The sequence below is a fragment of the Ammospiza caudacuta genome, chromosome 16 (assembly GCF_027887145.1).
Source record: "Ammospiza caudacuta isolate bAmmCau1 chromosome 16, bAmmCau1.pri, whole genome shotgun sequence".
NCBI classification, from domain to species: Eukaryota; Metazoa; Chordata; class Aves; order Passeriformes; family Passerellidae; genus Ammospiza; species Ammospiza caudacuta.
Window position 1 is genome coordinate 12,366,138 of NC_080608.1, and position 19,061 is coordinate 12,385,198.

Here is a 19,061-nt window from a genome sequence, read left to right on the forward strand (position 1 = left end):
ACACCTCTGGTTAAACAGCACTGGGGAGGGAGGGGACAGCCTGTGACAGCCCCAGAGCAGTGACTCCCACCACACTGGTGCACCCAGGGGAAAGTGCTTGTGTGCACCCAAGCCCTGACCCTCAGCCTTGCTGGCAGCACCTTCCCTGCTGGGGATGCCCTGCCTGGAGCAGAGGGTGTGACCTGCCAAAGCCTGGTACCCCTGGAGGATGCTCTGCTCCCTGATGTGCTGCTCCAGCTTTTGGGGGAGGAGATGGGACTGGTGGTGCTGCTGATGGGCAGCAGGGACAAGTAGGGCTTGGGGTCTTTGTGAGCTGGGACATGCCTGAGCTGCAGGAGCTGTACCTGGGGGACATTTGCTGAAGGTGGAGGAGGTGATGGGAATAGTAGGGTGGGAGCCCTGCCTGGTGACGTTAACACCATGTCCCCAGTGCCCTCCTCATCCTCCTGGTGCTTGTCCTAGTGGCCTCCTCATTGTCCTCACGCCGTGGGGCAGCACTGGTGCTGTTTATATTCAGAGCCAAGTGCTGGGTCAGATCTGGCCCAAAGCAAGTCTGTGTGTCCTGGCTGACCCCTTTCACCCCCAGACACCCCATCACCAGAGCAAAGGGTGCAGGGACTGCGTGGGTGGGAGGCCAGGGTCCCTCTGCAGCCCCACACGGGCTGGGGAAATGCAGAAGTAAATGTCCGTGAAATGCTCCATCACTGCCGTGAAATGCTCCATCACTGCCATGAGAGGCTCCATCACTGCCGTGAAATGCTCCATCACTGCCGTGAAATGCTCCATCACTGCCGTGAAATGCTCCATCACTGCCGTGAAATGCTCCATCACTGCCAGGAGAGGCTCCATCACTGCGGTCCGTGAGGCGCCCCGAGGGCTCGGCCAGCCCAGAGCCCTGCCCCGACTGGGGGCACTGGTGAGAGCAGCGCTGTTGAGAGCAGCGCCGGTGAGAGCAGCCCCGGTGAGAGCAGCCCCGGGCTCGCAGGGCAGCCCCGCAGTCCCCGGTGCCGCCGGTGCTACGTGGCGATGAGGGGCACCTCGCCGGTGGCCATGGGGAACGCGGCACCGTCCCCGGCGTGCAGCACTCGGTACAGCAGCTCCTCCTTCTCCCGGCGAGCCTGGTCCAGCAGCTGCGCCTCCTTCTCCAGAGCCCCGCGGGCCGCCTGGAGCTCCTCGGAGAGCTGCCTGCGGGCACAGGGCACAGGCTGAGGGCACAGCCTGAGCGCCCACGAGCCCCTCTGCTCCCTGCAAAGCACCCGGTGGCACCGCAGGCTGCGAGGTGCTCCCGCACTGCCACCTGTCCCCGCCAGCAGAGATGTCACCTGTGTCCCGGTGGGTGGGACCAGCACTCACCTCGCCATGACCAAGTGGTTCTGGGTGCGAACTTGCAGGTCCTCGTTCTCCTGCTGGAGAGTTTTCACCTTCTCCTCCAGCTGAAGGTTCCTCTCCTCCTGGAAGGGGGCAGGAGGGTGAGGAGAGAGCTGGGAAGCACTGCTGAGCCCCCTGCCACCCCATTTTGGGTGAAATGCTGGCCTGGTGGCATTGCTCACCCACCCCCTCCCCATGCCAAGAGAGGAAATGGGCTCCATCCACCTTTACTCCAGCTGCAGTTTCTGGGCAGAATTTAGGTGGGTAGAGGAGCTGAAAAGAGGAAAGCCCATCTGTGACCCCCCCCTTTCAACCCACCACGGTCTCCAGGTGCAGCAGCTTCTTGTCCAGGCCGTGGATGTGCTCGTTCTTCATCTCGATGACGAAGTGCAGGCTCTCCAGCTCCTGTTCCCAGAACGGGCTGGGGCTCCCGTGCTCCTGCAGGGCCATCACTTGTGTCCAAGGGAGCTCAACACCCCCCAGGACAGGCTTTGCTCCCCCCTTCAGCTGTCCTGTGCTCCCCTCTGGTTCCAGCCCCCCCTGCCAGGCTCCATCAGAGAGGCCCCTTGGCTCTGGGTCAGCACCCATAGCAGGTCCCTCCCTGCCACCCTCCCTGCACCTGGATGTGCTTCCTGTAGTCCGTTCTCAGGAGTGACTCCTCCACCCGCTTCATCCTGTCCTGGAAGGATTTCAGCTGGGAATTCAGTGCCTGAATTTTCTCCTAGGAGAACCAGGGGGAAAGCAGAATGAGAGGTATTTGGGGTTTCTTTCTGGGCTATGGTACCCAAATAACACCAGGGCTGGAGGAGCTGGTGCAGTCCCCAAGCACACCAGGGACTGAGGTGGCCATGTGGGGCACCATGGCAGAACCATCAGATGGTCCTTAAGCCCTCCACAAGCCCCCCTCCCCAGGGATTTCTCTGCTGGTACCTGTAAGGCTGCCTCAGACCTGTGATGGGACTCTGTCAGCAGCAGCTTCTCCTGCTCGTGTGCTCCCTGGAGCTCTGTGGGGGAACATGAGCTGAGTGCCACCAGTGTGGGGACATTGGCTCCACCTGAGCCCCACAGAGGTGGAGAGCAGGGAACAGCATTCCCATGGCCCCACAGGCAGCCAAAGGGACAGGGCAGTAGCAGGAGAGGGGAGCTGCAGGGAGCCCCAGTGCCCTGGCCCGCACCTTGCAGGGTTTCTGTGTGCTCTCTCCTCAGGGCATCAAGCTGTTCCTTCAGCTCCTGCTCTTTTCTCTTTTGTACCTGGGAAGAAGTTGGATGAGAAATCTCAGTGTGAGGGATGTAGAGCTTCCCTGCTTTGGGCTTCCTCACCCTTTCTTAGACCCATCCTTCTCCCAAAAATGGGAGAGCCCATCATGTGCCAGGGAAGACCAGGCTGGTGACGTGCTCCATGCCCAGCTGCTGCCTCCAGCAGCACCAGCTCTTCCAGCTCACCTGGATCTCGATGTCCTGGGAGATGCTGGCAGTGCCTGCCTGGCCGGCATCCTGCTCCTCCTCCTCCTCCTCCTGGCCTCGGAGGAATCTCGCACTCTCCGCCCACTCCTCTGGCCGCGCTGCCTTCTCGCCGTGCTCAGGAAGCAGGCAGGCATTGGCTGCGGGACAAACACGGCTGAAGCAGCGCTGGCTGCCTCCCCCTGGCTGCGCTGCCTGCACACCCTGGGCAGCTGAACCTGCCAGTGCCAGGGCCGGGTTCAGCACTGCCGTCCTCCCACTGGAGAAGCACCCTTCTCCATCCCTCTGGTCCAAATTAGCCCAAATTGGGATGGTGCTGCCAGGCTCAGAGAGCACACAGAGCTTGTCGGGTCTCCTGTTCTGGGGTCTCCTGTTCTGTCTGACTGACAGGAGGGGATGCTGCTGTCTCTGGGATGCTCTGTTTGCCCTCCTGCACCAGCATGCACCTACATCCTCCCCATCCTCCCTGGTGCCATGCTGGGGCCTGACCACTGCTTCCTTAATATCACTCTGAGAAAGCAAAGCAGGGGGAAAACACATTTTTTCCTCACCATTCTGTGTCTTCAAGGCTGAGAGCTCCTGGGAAGCCGATCCCCTCTGCTGCTGGGCTTTTAGCTGTCTCTGGCAGAGAGAGAGGGGGCTGGAGCAGGGGGGAACAGAGTGGGGCAGGTGGCTGCAGGCAGAGAGCACCCTGCACTGAGCCCCCATCAGCTCTGCTAAAACACAGGTCCTGGTGGAGCAGTGGCCCCTCCCCAGCCCCCTGCCCTCTCCCAGTACTGGGCACCCATGGGTGTGCATGTACTGCCCATCAGGCAGCCTCAAGCTCATGCCAATTCCCTGCATCCCAGACAGATCACCAGGTAGCATTCAGCTGGAAAACCTGGGGGATGCCACCCCCACGGTGCTGGTGCAAAATGGGCTCCATTAGCAAAACTTTTGGTGGGGGAGAGCAGGCAGCACTTGGCAGGGCCCAGCTTTGGCACTCTCTTGCCACCCTCCTCCTGTCCTGGGACGCTCAGCTCAGTCTGGTCCCTGGCACCTTGCAGCCCCCCAAACACAGGGCTCTGCCAGGGCCTTACACAGATGGGCTTTGACACAGCTGGAGCAGGAGTGAGAAATGAGAAATAGCCATAAATCAGAGGCGGTCCAGCCCCTGTGCAGGGCTGGCAGCAGGCGGGAGCAGGCGGCCAAGCAATGAGCTCAGGAGTGCAGGAATGCGCTGCACAGCCCCGCACGCTGTCGCTGCTGCCTCGGGGCTGAGATAACCCAGAGCCAGGAGCTGCCTCCAGCAATACAGCTCCGTGGGATGCCTTCCAGCCCTGCATGGGATTAATTTAGTCACTTGGAGGGGAGAAAAGAAAAAAAAAAAAAAAGTGGATATATTTTTATCAGTTGCTGAAAGATAGAAGCAAAGCTCGCAGGCTCTCGGCTCGGCCTCACTGGCAGAGGGCAAATCTGGTCCCTGATGCCAATCACTGAGATGTGATTCTGGATATTGCATAGGTGCACGAGGAGTGAGAAAATTCACCTGAAGGCACAGAGCTGCTCTCCATCCCCGGCAGAGCTGTCCCTAAAAATCCCGATCGCTAAGGAGAGCAGCCCTGTGCCCGCTGTGCCGGCTGCTCCCCGGCTCGGCCCCGCACGGCGGCGCGGCCAAATCCAGCCCGGATTAGGGAGCCTGGCTTGGGAAAAAGCACGGGAAAGCAAACAGCCGTCCCTGTCCCCGCCTCCCCTGCAGCCCCCCTCCTGGAGCTGGGGGGAGGCGCAGTTCCAGCGAGCAGGAGAGCTCCAAGGCTCTGGGAAGCCACGGCTTTATCTTCCCTTCTATGGCATGAGCAGCCGCGGCATTGAACGCGGCCCAGGCGAGGGGGCGAGGAGGCAGCCGGCAGTCCGAGCTCACAGGGCTCGTTCTCCTTGTCCATGCAGCTCATCCAGAAAGCGAGGGGTGCCCTGGGATGATGCTGAATCCTGGCACACCTGACTGCAAAGTGTCCGCAGGAATCCCTGCCTGTCCCCTGACACGCCTCATGCCAGCCCGCATCTCCCTGGCATTTACCGTACCCTTGTCCTGTGAGGGGTTTTGAAGTCAGGGGATGGGGGCAAGGGGAGAGATAAATGAGATAGCTGAGGCTCTGCAGTCCTGAGGGCATCACAGGAGTCCTAAAAGGCCTTCTCCCCTAGCCCCACACCCCATATCCCCCCTCTTTTTCAAAGTCTGCGTAGGAGGGCCCTGCTGACACAGGGGGGTGACACACACCTCAAGGGTTTTGGGTGATCTCAGCAGAGCTGAGAGCAGGATGCTGTTACCACCTCCAGGAGGGACCCCAAACCCCCAAACCAAACCACCTCTGCTGCATTTGTCCTGCTCACTGGCATAAGTGATGCCTAAGGACAGAGAGTTGAGGGCTGGTGACCTCCATAGCACAAGCAATGTCCCCAGCACACACCCAGGGAATCTTCACCTCTCCCCCACACCCCAAATCCAGCAGGATGGGACCTCAGAGCCCCTCAGTCTCTAAAGGAAGATGATTTGAGACACCAGCACTGAATTCAGAAACAGGTGAAGCGAGCAACAGGTTCACCAGCATCAACAGACAAATCTAAATACTTGCCCTGAGGCTATGAGTGAGGCACCTTCCTACCTCTAGGAGCAATTAAAACAGCATCTAGAGCTAATTTTAATCATAAGCACTCAATTGTCCTTTGGAATAAAAGCTCCACCTCTGGGATGAACAGCAAAATTTGGCTGAAAGCTCTGAAATATGGAGGGACTTTCCACTGTCACTTCCAGAGAAGCTTTGCGGCACCCAAACCTCTAGTATCACCTAATGCATTTTGGAGAGCTGGAAAATCATCCTGGAATCCACAGTGTGTGCAAGGAGCAGGTTGGGAATTGCTCCAGCTGGAACAGCTTTGGCCAGGGAAAAAGCAGCCTGATACATCCTGCAGGTGGGGGCCATCCACAGTGTAGCTTATCCTGTAAGTTCTTGGGAACCTCTGCCAAAAATACCTTCTAGCTATGAAAAACCAAAAGTATCTACATTCTTAGAACTAAATATTTCTAATAGTCTGGAGCAGAACTGTTTATGGATGGATTAATAGGGATTTCCAACAGGACCTGAGTCATCTCCAAGGGTTCTGGGGTGGGGAGCACCAGTGCAGAGCAGCTGGCACAGTGTGGGCAGCCGGGGTGGCTGCAGCCTCTGCTTCAGCTCTTAGCGTGAGGTGCAGTTTTGGACTGTATTTTTCTTCCTCTTTTCCTGTTTTACAAGTACTTTAAGCAATTCAACCATGCAACCTAGCAAAGGAAATCACAAAGAGGCAGGAAATGAGTATTTAAATCCTGACTCTGCTCCTGGGGAGGAGGCTTTGCTTTGTGGCTGTGGAGAAGGGGGCCAGGATTTGGCCCATGACTGTAACACCTCCCAGGACCTGCAGCCGACGCTCAGCGCTGCCAGAGCAGTGCTGGCACAGCTCCGTGGGACCTGTTTCTAACCCTGCTGCTGTGTTTCCTCCAGCGATGGTGATGGTTGTGTTGGGAGGTGATTATCACCTCTCCTGCAGTCAGATCTGTGCCGCAGACCATAGGCAAACACTTCACACTGTTGACAGCCCCGAGTTTTGCATTCTGACCCTTCCCTGACTCCTGGTGCTCCGTACAGTTCCTAGCACTTCAAAATAAATTCACCCCAGCCCTGGAAGGCGGCCAAACCTCAGCCCTGACTTTTGGGAAGGCAGCTTGGCCTCTCTCACGCCAGAAGCGTGACCAAAGCGCGAGCGGTGACCGTGAGCGGCCAAGCAGGGGTGGATGGAGCTGAAGGGGAAGGAAACCCCCGGGGCAGCACCCACAGCTCAGGGCTGGGTTCTCTCTGTGCCTCCCTTATCGCCCTGCTGCCCGCAGACTGGTGCCAGGGAAGGATGAGGCTGCCAAGGCACCTCCCCCAGGGCACACAGTGGCTCCTGGTGTGTCATCCACCCGCCAGACCCAGCCCAGCACCAGCTCCTCAAGGTCAAACCTGGGACTGGCTTCAAAAGCCTCTGCAGCTCCCAGCCCCATTAGAGTCCCCAGCCCCATGAATTACACATGCCTTCTGGATGGGCTTATCCCTGGGGTCTGAAGTCTCCCCTAAACCTAAGCAACCTCAAGGGACCAACTTTGCAAATCCACCCATCAGCATGGAAGGTGAAGGTCTCTCCTCCTGCTTTTTGGTACTCTGGACATGAGAACATGGGCAGGAGTGGCCCCATGCCTGCCCTTATGCCTTTAAGCCATAACGGGGATTCTAAGTGCTTCTTTCAGAATGACTTTCAGTCACAGCAGCAGGGCTGTTTATGGGTAATGACTGTTGGTGACACAGGGCTGAGCAGAGCGCGGGCAAGTGCAGGAAGGGAGATGTCTGTAGGCAAATGACAAATTTCCGTGTTTCGGTGAATGTGGGGCTCTCAGCACCTGGGGCCTTGGGGCTGTTGTTTCACCCTGTCCTCTGCCTGTTCTTGAGAGCTCTCAGAGTCACAAACCAGCCCAGAAATATCTGATCTTATGGCATAGCATAGAGTGAGATTTTTTCCATGATGTGGAGAAGCGACCAAGCCTGCAAGTGCTGTAAATAAAGGCACTTGTTGGATGCGTGTGAGCCCCGTGCCTGCTCCCCCTGCACATCCTGCAGTGGGTTCTGTGCTCCCAAGTGGGGACTCTCACAGCTGGATCTGCAAAGGGCCACCCGTGCCAGGGGTGTTCCTGCCTTCCCTCCTTCCCCTGCCACCCTCCAGCAATCACAACAGCAACAGCAGTAAGCACAGCACATCCAACAGCAAAAACATCTCCCGAGGTCAGTGGTGAGGCACTGGGGCAGCATGAGCACATCAAATAATAACAATAACAATGATAATAACAATCAGCAGATAATTTCAGATCTTGCTGAAGAGCTTTTCAGTACAGAGCAACGTGCTGAGATCTGAGGGGACTCAGAGTGTTCCCCTACAGGAGCGATGCCTTCAGCTCAAGGGGACACAGCCTTTGGGATGAGGGAGGATGCTGTGGGAAGCTGGCAGAGGACTAGCTGGGGGAATCCATCCCTGTCATCTATGGGACCAGCATTTCCAACTGGCATCATCATCCCAGATCCTGCACCCCGTTAACTATAAAATCCCCGTGATGTCGCGGTGAGCCTGGAGGGGTGCAGCAGAGTGCAGGAGGATGCAGGAGGGCGGGTGGCTGCCAGCTTTCATTGTCCCCGCTGCCACCTCCCCATGCACAATGCCCGTGGGGTCCCACACAGCCGGGGACAGCCACACCGCCCGACACCACCGCTCCCGGGACAGGGAGGAACCCACGCCGGGTGCCCCAGCACCCCATGTCCCCAGCAGTGCGAGCAGGACTCCCCGCAAACATCAGCCCCGCGCGAACCCCAACTCCATCGAACCCCGACAACGTGTGCACTCGCTCCCACGAGAGCCCGACCCCACGGAGCCCCGACCCCGAGAGAAGCCCAGCCCAAGCCCAGCCCCAAAGCCCCCGCAGCCGCTACCTCGGCACCGACGGGGCAGCAGCGCAGGGCGCTGCCGGTGCAGCCCATGGAGCCCCGGCGGGACCCGCTCAGCCGCGGGGCGCGGGGCGCGGCATCCCCCGGCGAGCGGCACCGCTCCGGGACGGGACGGGACGGGATGAGCCGCCCCAGCTGGCAGGCAGAAAAAAAAAAAAGAAAAAAAAAAAAAGTAATAAAAACGTCCGGCAGCTGCTGACAGGCAGCGCCGGGAGAGGGTGCTCTGCACCCCCGAGCCGCGGGCAGGGCCCCCGGCCGCAGCCTGCCCGCCCCCGGGGCTGGCCCTGCGCCCCCTCCACCCCGGGGTGTCCCCGCCCTGGGCCGGGGTGCTGCGGGAATGCTCTGTCCCACGGCCCCCTGCACTGAGGATGCTCCGTTCTGGGTGTGGGATAGGGAGAGCCGGACCCCTGCGTTGGAGGTGTCCCCTCCTGGGCGAGGAAAAAGGGAACAGGAGCCCTGCACCAGGCTCCTGGGGTGGGAGCAGGACCAGCTGCTCAGGGGGCTGCCTCTGCTGAACCCACCCCAGCCCCCTTCGGAGTAGGGATGAGAGTGAGAAAGCAGAATCCATCTGCCTTTTGCCATCACCCCATCAAGTTTCAGCTTGTGTGGGGGTACTTGTGGACAAGTGGTGGGTTTGGGGTGTTACTCCTGGCAGGAGCTCTGCTCTGGGGGTCGTCGTGCTGGCTGGAGAGGGTTTTGGTGTGATCCATATTGCCTGAGGGATTGCATCCTGACAACCCTTCCCTTGAGCATCCCACACACCCCAAACGCTGGGCCTGGAGCCAGGGTTCCTTTTCCAGGGGGAAATCCTACACTTTGGAAGTGGGTCCTGAACACGTAGGGAAACACATGGATTTGAAAGTGTCCCATCTAAAAAATAATGCGAGGAAAGGTAGGTTCTTCCAAATGTTTTGATTTTGATTTTATTTTTAAAATACTTTTTAAAAATTATTATTTTTATAGATTCCTGAATGACCACACATTTTGACCTGAATACCCATTGCTGCTAACCAGAACTGCTGAAATGGGAGTGTTTGAACCTGTTCACGAGGCCGTGCCTGTATGGAAACATTGCAAGTTTTTTGTCAACAAGTTTCTATTCTGACATTTTCCAAATATCCCCTGGGAGAAGTCCAAGCAGCCTGCGGCTCTGGGGATGCCAGCACCTTGGCATTTTGCCTGGGCAGCGAGGGAGGAGTGGAGGTGCCTGGTTGTCCTGTCACGTTCGGCTTGGAGGTGTTTTTCTTGCCCTGGTAACCCTGGCACGGGAGGAAATTGTGAAACACCACTTGGATGGGAGGGTGGGGAAGGTGAGGGGCAGGCCCACGATGACCCAAGTCTCCAGGGGACTGGTGGGGCCAGTTGCCTGCGTCCTCTTGGGTGGGTGCTGCCAAACCTGAGTGAAATTTTGTGAGTCACAGAAGCTTCTGGCATCTGCTCCCACTGCTCAGAAACCACCGAGAGCGTCTCAGTTCTTATCTCTCCCAGCACTTCAGCATGGGGCAAGTCTCCTTCCCTGCATGAGAGTACTTATTTGGGCTGAGCAGATCGTTTGTGGGATAAAAGCCAAGCGCAAGGTGCTGTTCTCCACCTCTCCAGGGTTAATTAAAAATCCTGGTCCAGACTTCAGAGACTGCAGGCCTACAGGGGCAAGCACAAAGCACATGCAGATTTCCAGGCTGAATTTACATCGCTGGAGCCTGGCTGCAAAGAGAAGCAACTGTGTGGGCAGCTGATGACGACCCTGTCCAGCTGCCATCACATCTTGCTGGTGCACAAAGGGACAGTAGTTTGCACATGTGCTGGTGGAAATTTCAGCTTTTTACTGTGGGGTGCTGAGGGGGTGCTTGGGGACACCCCCGTGCCACAAAATGGGGCTCCTGGTAGGATTTTTCATGACGATGGTGGAGAAAAAACAGTTTGGTCACATCAGACTAAGGCAGAGCTGGGGCTTGGGGATGTGCCTTGCAGCAAGGCCAGCTGCAGCACCCCCATCCCCAGATCCCCAGCCTCTGCTTGCAGGCTCTGCTGTGACAGCCCTGTGCTTCTAGATTGCTGCCTTTTGGGGCACGGCTGCCCAGACCATGTTACATCCTTCCTTCAGCCTCTGGGTGCACTTGTGAGGCTGCCTGCCAAAAGCCCTGCCTGTGCTACCCCAAACCTCTCTTATTCTAGCTTGATTTTAGCAATTCCTCAGTTTCTCCAATCTTTCCTGTGGAAACTGCATGGGATATGTGCCTGCCAGACTGGTCTTTCATCTCAGCCCTGCTTTATCCTCCTCTGCCCCAATGCACTGAAAACTTGCTCCCTTTTCAGGGCAGCACTTCAGCAGCCAGAAACTGTTCTGTTCAGCTGCTTTTAAGCAAAGCAGGGGGTTTCCATGGCATTGTAGGGGTAACCAGAGCACCCTGGGGATCCGGGGAGCACAAGGGCCTGGAGACTGCATGAGGCAGCCTGGAGAAAAAGGGGACTGTGGGAGCGAGGGAATTTCAAGCCATGCAAAGACAGGAAAATGAGTCCAGGAAAGCAGAGGTGGTATGGTGCCCCCACCTGAGGCAGCTTCAGCTCGTTTTGAAGTTTGCTCTAATGTCTTTTTTTGGTGTTATCTTGAAGTCTCCCCAGGAATGACAGCAGCTGGAGACATCTTCAGGGCTTTGTCTAGAAAAGTGAGACAAGGAGGCTTTATCACATGCTCCGCTGAATTGCCGCAAATGGGATAACAGCTGGAAAGTCGAGGTAATTTGTACCAATGGTCATTTAAAATGTTTGCCAAAGCTTTTGGATAAGAAAAGCAGAAAAGCACTTGTGCAAACTGTTGAAATGTCTCTTGTGGCTCTCTCTCTGGTTCTAGCTGGTAAGGACTGGGCACAACAGGATGGGTACAAGGCAATGTCAGTGCCAGCCTGGCATGGTCTGTTTGCAGATGGGGTAATTATTTTTTTTTCTTGTTTGTATGTCTTATTTTCAGAAACCTAGTCTGGAAAAATAAAAAAAAAAGAGAGGTGGAGGATATTTTGCTGGAAGGTTTTTGGGTGATGAGCTGGCATGTGGTGATGCCTGATGGGTCCTGGTAGAGCTGCAGCCCAAGCAAGGGACAGAGAGTGGTCGTGGTTAAACCGTGCTCATCATTTGCCATCTGTTTGCTTTTGTAAATGAGAGGTAATGATGTTCTGGCTGCTTTTCTTCAATGCAAATCTGAGGTGTTTAGCCAGGTCTGCTGAGACCTCCTGACTCAATTTTGCATGGGTGAGATAGCTGAAAAAACTGTTTGAACTGGAGAAGTTCTCACATGTGTTGGAGCCCAAAAAAAGTCACAGGCTCTTTTAGTGGGGATTTAGGTCACGCATGATTCTGCCTTGAGGTAGTGAAACGATTTCAAGTCATTCCTGTCCCTGCCTGTGCTTTTCCAAGCAAAAAGATGTGGGTTAACCTGTTCTCGCAGTCCTTTATTCTCTTTTTACCCCCATGGCAAAATGAAGTGGAAAAGGATGGAAAAGGGAAGTGAAACCTTCACTCACAATGGCTGTGAGAAGCAGAAAAGCATACGATACCAGTGGCTTGAGGTGAGGGGCTCTGCTCCCCTCCCAGCCCGAAACACAATGCTCCTTCTGTGTCCCCATGCATCCCTATCCTTATCCCTGTCCTCCGGCTGCTCCAGGGCCTCAAAGTGAAAGCTAATCCCAGGGGATAACTTTCCACCCCGCTCCCGGCTGGGAGGTGTGGGCTATTTATGCCTCACCCTGGAGCCTCGGCAGTGGATCGGCGGCGCAGTTGTCGCTGCGGGCTCGGGGTGGGCAGCAGCACCCAGAGCGTCCCCTGCCTGCTCCCACGCCCTGCCGCACGCTGCCGCCCGGCCTCGCTGCTAAATAAGGACGGAAGGCTAAAAATAGAGCTGAGACGGGGCTTTGGACAAGGCAGGCAACCCTTCCCAGGGCTGGGAGCAATATGGGGAGGCCAAGCAGCGTCCGTGTGCGAGGGAGAGCAGAGCTGAATGTGGGGAAGGGTCTCACAAGTGGCTCCTGACTGCGCTGTGGCAGGGGGGGAGGGCTGAGGCCTGCCACACTTGTGTCATGTGTGCTCAGCTGGCTCAGTCCCCTCCGCAGGATAAAAGCATCTGTCCACCAAAATATATGGGAAAATCCATGCTGCTGTGCCGTCCTGATAGAGGGGTACCCGTGTCACCATTCCAGCATGATGGGGGTGCCTGGGGCACCTCTGTCTGGAAAATGATCCGCAAACAGGGGGTAGGAATGGAAGAGGGGATGATAAATCCAGCATTTTACATAGATGGGTGGTAGAGGTGCTGTGGCAAACTGCCCACTCAGGGGCTACCCGATGCCAGCGTTCCCTCCCTCCTGCTCACACGCATCGGGTGTGAGGGTCTCAAATATCTGAAATATCTCAAATATCTCTGCTCTTCAGCTGCCGCCTGCCCTGTGCCGAGCGCGGGGGGAGCGTGGGTGTCCCGGGTACTGCCCAGAGGGTACCGACCCTCGCACAGCCGGGGCACCCCCGGGCGGGATGTGCGGAGAGCCGCAGCCCTGGGTGGAGGGGGGGTGGTGGGGAGGTGGTCGTGCTTCCCCCATGGCAGCGGGGTGATGTGTGTGCCCCGGCGGGGTGGGTGCAGCTCCCGCCCCCCAGCTCCAAATGCCGGCTCTGGGATCTTGGGAAAGCGGCGCTTCCCGTCCCAGCATCCCTGTGAGTCCAGTCCTGCGCTTGGCAGCCAAACCAGGGAAGGGAGGGGAAAAAAAAAAAAAAGAGAGCAAAAGGGGAAGGGAAAATGGGAGCGTCCTCGGGGGAGGGAGTGGCATCGGGCGGTGGTGGGCCGGGCTCCGAGAGAGGGCTCGTCCCCTCTGCTCGGGGCTTCAAAGACCGGCCGCTGCCCGCCCGGTGCCGGCGAGGTGCCTGCCCTCCTCTCGCCTCCCCACCGCTCGGAGCAGCTCCCGGACTCATCCCGGCCCGTTCCCGGCGCATTCCCGGAGCATGCTGTGCGCGGGGCTGGCGCTGGCGCTGTGCGCGCTGCAGCTCGTCCCGGCCGCGCTGGCCGGGCCGCAGCCGCCGCTGCTGGTGGAGCGCAGCGGGGCCCGGCGGCTCAGCAAGGTGAGCGGGGACCCCGCAGCCCTCGGGCTGCCGGAGGGGACTCGGCGGGGCGGAGAGGGGTAAGACTCCGTCATCCCGCTGGGATTGCAGGAGACCAGGAGCTTTTCCTATCCCGCTGGTGGGTGCGTGTTTGTGCCTGGGCAGGGGAGTGGGTCCATGGACCCCTGGAGCTTTTCCCATCCAGTCAGGGTGGAAGATCGCTGGTGTTTGTGGCTGGGCAGGGGAGGTGGGTCCGTGGAGCCCCGGAGCCCCGCAGCCCCCCGCGCTGGGAGCAGTGCTGGAGGTTGGAGGCAGCTCGGAGCAAGAGGGATCCAGTGTTTACAAACACTTCTCAACGCTGAAACCCAGCGGCCTCTTCCTTCGTCTGATCGTATCCCGGCTCTCATTTTGCTGCTTCATTAATCTTTTCCAGCCCAGGTTCTTCTTCCCTATTCCCACGGAGTTCTGGGTCTGGCTCATTAACACGCGCTGATTAAGACACAGCCAGTTACTACGTGTAACTCTCACGCGGTGTGAAGGGAAATATCGCAATTTATTTTCCAGGATTCCTGCGCTTGCCCGAGGGAAGGGGGAACCGGTTGGGAAGGCTGCAGGGCGCTCTGCGGGCAGCATTCTGCAGCCACACACTGATGCTCAGCTCGCTGGAGCCTCTTTGCCCGGAGACTCTCGGGCTGGGGGCCCCCAGCTCTGGCTCAGTGTTGAGGTGCAGCCTACCCTTGTCCCGGCTTGTCCTGAGCCCTGTGTCCTGCCCTGGGCTGCTCCCGGCGGGCGAGCGGGATGTGGGATGGGCTGCTCGGCTGCGTGGGCTGCGCTGTGCCCGCTGGGGCTGCCGTGTGGCACCAGGCAATACAGCCTCCACCGGTTCTGCGGCTGAGAGCAGGCAGGAGAGCCCCGCGTCATGCCGTGGGGACACGGGATGCTCCAGCCAAACCTGCTCTGGGAGGGAGCTGGGGCTGGTCTCTGCCATTTGCCTCTGGCAGGCTCAGAAGTGGCTGTTCCAGACAAGTCTTGCTAGCCCTCCACCTTTGAACCAAAGTGTCTTTACTGGTGGTGGCTGGAGAGGTTGGTGTGGCTTGTAGGGAACGGGGGAGATGTCCCAGAGTGACTCTTAAATCAGACCAGACACATAAGTGATGTCTCTCATTCGGGTAACATCTCCTTATGTGTGGATTTTCATTATCACATTAGGGCAATGCTGCTTCCCTGGCTCATTTGTACTCTGGATCAGGATTTGTACTCATTTGTAGCTCAGGACCAGGCCCCTGGGGTGCATCAGGCAGAGGATGAGCACAGACACTCATCTGGTCCCCGAGTGTGATTCCTGCTCCTATGTGGAGCTAGGTGGCTGGAACTGGTGGATGAGGGCTCACAAAGCAGGGCTGGTCCTGGATGAGGTGGGAGGCTGTGTCAGCCCCACAGCCCCCCCCAAGGCTCCCCCCACACCATTGCCCAGCATCCCACTGGACAGTGCAGCCGCCATCTGGTCCCAGCTTGCTCTGACCTGTCCTCACACACCTTGCTTGGTGCCGTTGGCATGATGGATGCATCTTGCCTTGGTCACACGTCAGGTGTTTGGAGGCAGAGCTGAGGCAAGTTTGGAAATTGCAGTCTGGTAACGCTCTTTGGGTGTAAAGTACATGCAGAGGCACGCGGACAGAGGGTTCTGCAATGTCCTCAGTCTTGGAGAGCTGGGAGTTTAAGAACTGGCATTTGAAGGGGCTGAAGGTCATTTTCTGGCTCTTTGTGAGCAGATGTTTGGCAGGGGTCAGAGGGGCAGCTCTGGATAAACCTCCTGCAAACACAAGGCAAGGCTTGCCCCGCTTCTAACTCTTCCTGTCCCTCGGTGCTGCAGGTTGGTGGCTTTGCTTGGGAGAACTGTGGTGACAAGAGGGACCCCGTGGTGCTGCAGAGCCTCTCTGTGGCACCCGACCCCATCAGCATCCCGGGGAGCCTGCGTGTCAGCGCGGCTGTCAAGAGTGGCAAGACCATGGGCTCCCCTCTGAAGGTAAGTGCCAGATGTCCCTCTGTGTGGTGAGGGAGGGCAGAGCTTCCCCAAACCACTGGCAGCTGGGAAATGGGTGCAGGAATGAGCAGCCCTTGGGGAGTGAGGTGCAGAGAGGTGTGGGGCTGAGCACACTGGGCTCTGTAAGCCAGAACAGGGCAGTGGGCATGGGGAGATCTGTGTTGGGAGCAGACAGTTCAGCTGGAGCCTCCCAACCTTGTTCCTAGGGCAGAAACCACCTGAGTTGTTTCATGTCCTGGGGATGTATTGGCTCCAGGAGGGAAGTGAAACCCAAGTGCTGTGGGTGCTTCTGGATGTCACTGCAGTACTTGTTTTTCAGCAGCCAACCCAGCTGCTCCCTCCAAGGACATGGCACAGTACTGCTCTGGGAACCCTGGGCCATGCCAGCTGCCCTGCAACACTTTTGGGGAGTTTTTTGGAATGAGACAGAACATGTCTCTTGTCTAGAGTGCATGGGCTGTCTTGAGCAATGCTATGGTGTCTGTTTGGGCCTGGGACTGTGGGGTGAGTGCTAGGGGAGTGAGGAGCCAGAGCTGCAGGATGGGAGCACCCTGGGAGTTTTGGGACAGGCAGAAGAGAGGGGAAGCAGGTGGGGATGTGAGGTGTGGGGTGGTGTTAGCTTAAGGGGTCAAACTGAGGTTGGAGGAACAGAAGCTGCAGGTTGAGAGGAACTGAAAGCCAGGAGGGGGAGGCAGGAGGGGGGTTTATTGACCACATGGACATCCCAAGGATTGCATGATCAGGAGCTGAGGGAGTTGAGTTGGCTGGTGAGGAGCTGTGGGTGCCCCTGCTGGTTGTGCTGGTGCTGAACACCTTCCCTGCAGGCAGCGCTGGTGGTAGAGAAGGCACTGGGTGACCTCTGGATCCAGCTGCCCTGCATTGACCAGCTGGGCAGCTGCACCTACAACGACGTCTGCAGCATTCTGGATGAGCTCATCCCACCCGGCACGCCCTGCCCGGAGCCCCTGCTGACCTATGGCATCCCCTGCCACTGCCCCTTCAAAGCGGTACGGCCGTGCCCTGCGGTGACACTGGCACTGCCACTGGGTGCCACTGTGCCCTCTGGTGCTGGGCTGGCCTTCTGACTGACCTCTTGTCTGTCTGTCCCCTCTCTCCACAGGGCTCCTACTCCCTGCCAGCCAGCGATTTTGATGTGCCCGATGTGGAGCTCCCTTCCTGGATGACCAACGGCAACTACCGCGTGCGGGTGGTGGTCAGCAATGGCGGGGAGGAGCTCAGCTGTGTCAAACTGGCCTTCTCCCTGCACTCCCACTGAGGGGTGGGACACTTGCCCTCATATCCCCTCCAGCTTGGTCCCCTGTCCCATCCCATCCTGTGCCAACCCATCCCTGTGAGGTCCTTCCCTCCTGCTGTCAGGAGGAGGCACCTCCTGTCCCCCCCAGTGCCTCCTTCCCTGCTGCACCCAGAGAGGCCCCTTTGGCTGTTCTGCTGTCCCCAAACCCATCACCTGGGTGTCTCCTGCCTGGACAGGGTGGCCTTGGAGCCTAACTCCAGCATGACCTGGGGTTGTTATTTTTTATCCAATTTTTTTGTTTTCTTCTTATTCCTATCAGGGCAATTTTAGACAAAAACATTCCAGAGAAAAGCAGTATTTCTTGGAGCAGTCCGTGGGGATGAGGGAGTGTTTGGGAGTGCTGGGGCAGGCTAGAGGGATGCAGCACTAGTTGCAGAGGGTGTTCCTGCTTCCCACCATCTCTGGCCAGAGCACAGGACTGTTTTGCAGAAGTGTCCCTACCCCACACAGCAGCTTTGAACCTGCTGTTGCTGCATCCCTGTCCTGCATGGGGAACCAGCTTGGTGGCACGAAGCACCTGTGAAAGGCACCTCCCCATGCTCCTCCTGTGGCAAACAGGAACACCTGAGAAACCACCCAAGCCCCACATGGGCATTCCCACTTAGGGGGGGACCAAGAGGCTGGTGACTCCCAGCAGCAGAAGAGGTTGTTGGTTGATGACTGTGCTCCAGAGGGGGACACAAGGCTGTGATGCACTGCTGGGGCACAGCCTGGCTGAGGACCAGTCACATTCATCTCATTTTTCCTCTGAGAGTGAGCCAAGGCAGGATGCTGCACTGGGACTGTCCTTCCCCTGTGCTGGCAGAGGCACCCAAACACAGCAGCATCCTGAACATGGGATAACTGGGAGATGACCATGAAATCCACCAGCCTAGATCCTATTTTGGGGTGTCCTGGCTGTGGCTGGGGACTGTCATGTGGGCAGGCAGAGTCCTTCTTGCTGCAGCTTTGGGCAGGGTGTGAGCCTGTCATCACTCCCCTGTGCCAGGTGCCACCAGCCACCCACATCCCTTGCTGTCCCTGCGTGCTTGTGTTTTGTAGCCCCTCGATAGGGCTTCTACAAGCACTTTATAGGCCTTAACTGCTGCGGGTGCTCCTCCACCACGCAGATGTGCTCCCACTGCCTTTCTGTGCCCTCCACTCGCTTTGTTTCACCCTCTGGCTTTGCCTGGAGAAGCACTAACCCTCTGCCCCTGCTCCCCTTCAGTGCCACGGCAGCAACCTCCTTTTGGGCAGGTTCTGCAGGTTCTTAATAAATCTTTTTACCAGGACGTGGAGCTGGTGCCTCTTGTTGCTGGGGGTGACCTGGAGGTGACATTTATTTCGCTGGAAATAGTGTGGATGTGGGTGTGAGCTGGGGGAAGTGGAGGTGCTGTGGTGGGGACAGCAGTGGAGGATGCTGTGGCCATTGGAGCTGAGCAGCCCTGGGGGCAGTTCCTGTGTGAAGAGCAGGGATCTGCAAACGCTGCTTTGTGATGTGGGGACACAGGGACACAGCCATGGCCCAGGGAGCCACAGCTCATGCTGGGGGGCTTTGAGGGTGTCACACATTTGGGTGACCTTCTTTAACCCTGACACCTGCATGGCTCTGCAGGTTTGCCCCAAGGCAAGGGGATCACAGAAGCACAGAATCAATGAGCTTGAAGATCTCTGTGATCACCACCTCACTCTGTGAGTCCAACCCCTGACTGAGCACCACTATGTCCCCTTCACCATGGTGCTGAGTGTCATGTCCTGTCTTTCCTTAAACACCTCCAGGGATGGTGACTCCACCATCTCCCTGGGCAGTCTGATCACTCTCTCTGTGAAGAAAGCCCTCCTAAAGTCCAACCTAAACATTCCCTGGCGCAGCTCAGCACCTTGTCCTCCTGTCATAGCGCTGGCTGCCTGGGAGCAGAGCCCGACGCCACACGGCTTTACCCTCCCTTGAGGGAGTTGTAGAGTGTGATAAAGCCACCCCCGAGCCTCCTGCAGGCCGAACAAGCTCAGATCCCTCACAGTGCTGTGCTCCAGACCGCTGCCCAGCTCGGTTCCCATCCCCGGCCGCCCCTCGGGGGTTCGGCGCTGCCGCCTTTCCCCACAGCGGCCTCGGGGCCCGCCCGCCGCCAGGGGGCGCCACCGCCCGCGCCCGGCCCCGCCCGGCCCCGCCCCTCGCCCTCAGAGCTGCCCGCGCGCACGCGCCGCGCTCAGCTGAGCCGCGGTCACGTGACGGCGCGGCCGAGCGAGCGGGCCCGGCGGGGCCGGGCGGTGC

At 58.1% G+C, this 19,061-nt stretch overlaps 2 protein-coding genes across 2 annotated transcripts; one reads left to right on the top strand and one right to left on the bottom strand.

Annotated features, from left to right (window-relative positions):
• Positions 1–922: 922 nt before the first annotated feature.
• On the bottom strand, positions 923–8,498 carry CCDC69 (coiled-coil domain containing 69). The gene is made up of 9 exons (XM_058815492.1): positions 8,358–8,498; positions 3,381–3,450; positions 2,812–2,969; positions 2,544–2,619; positions 2,299–2,372; positions 1,988–2,089; positions 1,687–1,806; positions 1,354–1,451; positions 923–1,185 (listed from the first exon to the last, which is right to left on the bottom strand). The coding sequence occupies exons 1-9, from the start codon at positions 8,403–8,405 to the stop codon at positions 1,017–1,019; spliced, it is 915 nt and encodes a 304-aa protein (XP_058671475.1). The 5' UTR covers positions 8,406–8,498; the 3' UTR covers positions 923–1,016.
• Positions 8,499–13,231: 4,733 nt separating this feature from the next.
• GM2A (ganglioside GM2 activator) lies at positions 13,232–18,081 on the top strand. Its single transcript, XM_058815241.1, has 4 exons — positions 13,232–13,472; positions 15,325–15,477; positions 16,320–16,502; positions 16,616–18,081. Exons 1-4 carry the CDS (start codon positions 13,356–13,358, stop codon positions 16,769–16,771), a joined length of 609 nt encoding a protein of 202 aa, XP_058671224.1. The 5' UTR covers positions 13,232–13,355; the 3' UTR covers positions 16,772–18,081.
• The last annotated feature ends 980 nt before the right edge of the window (positions 18,082–19,061 follow it).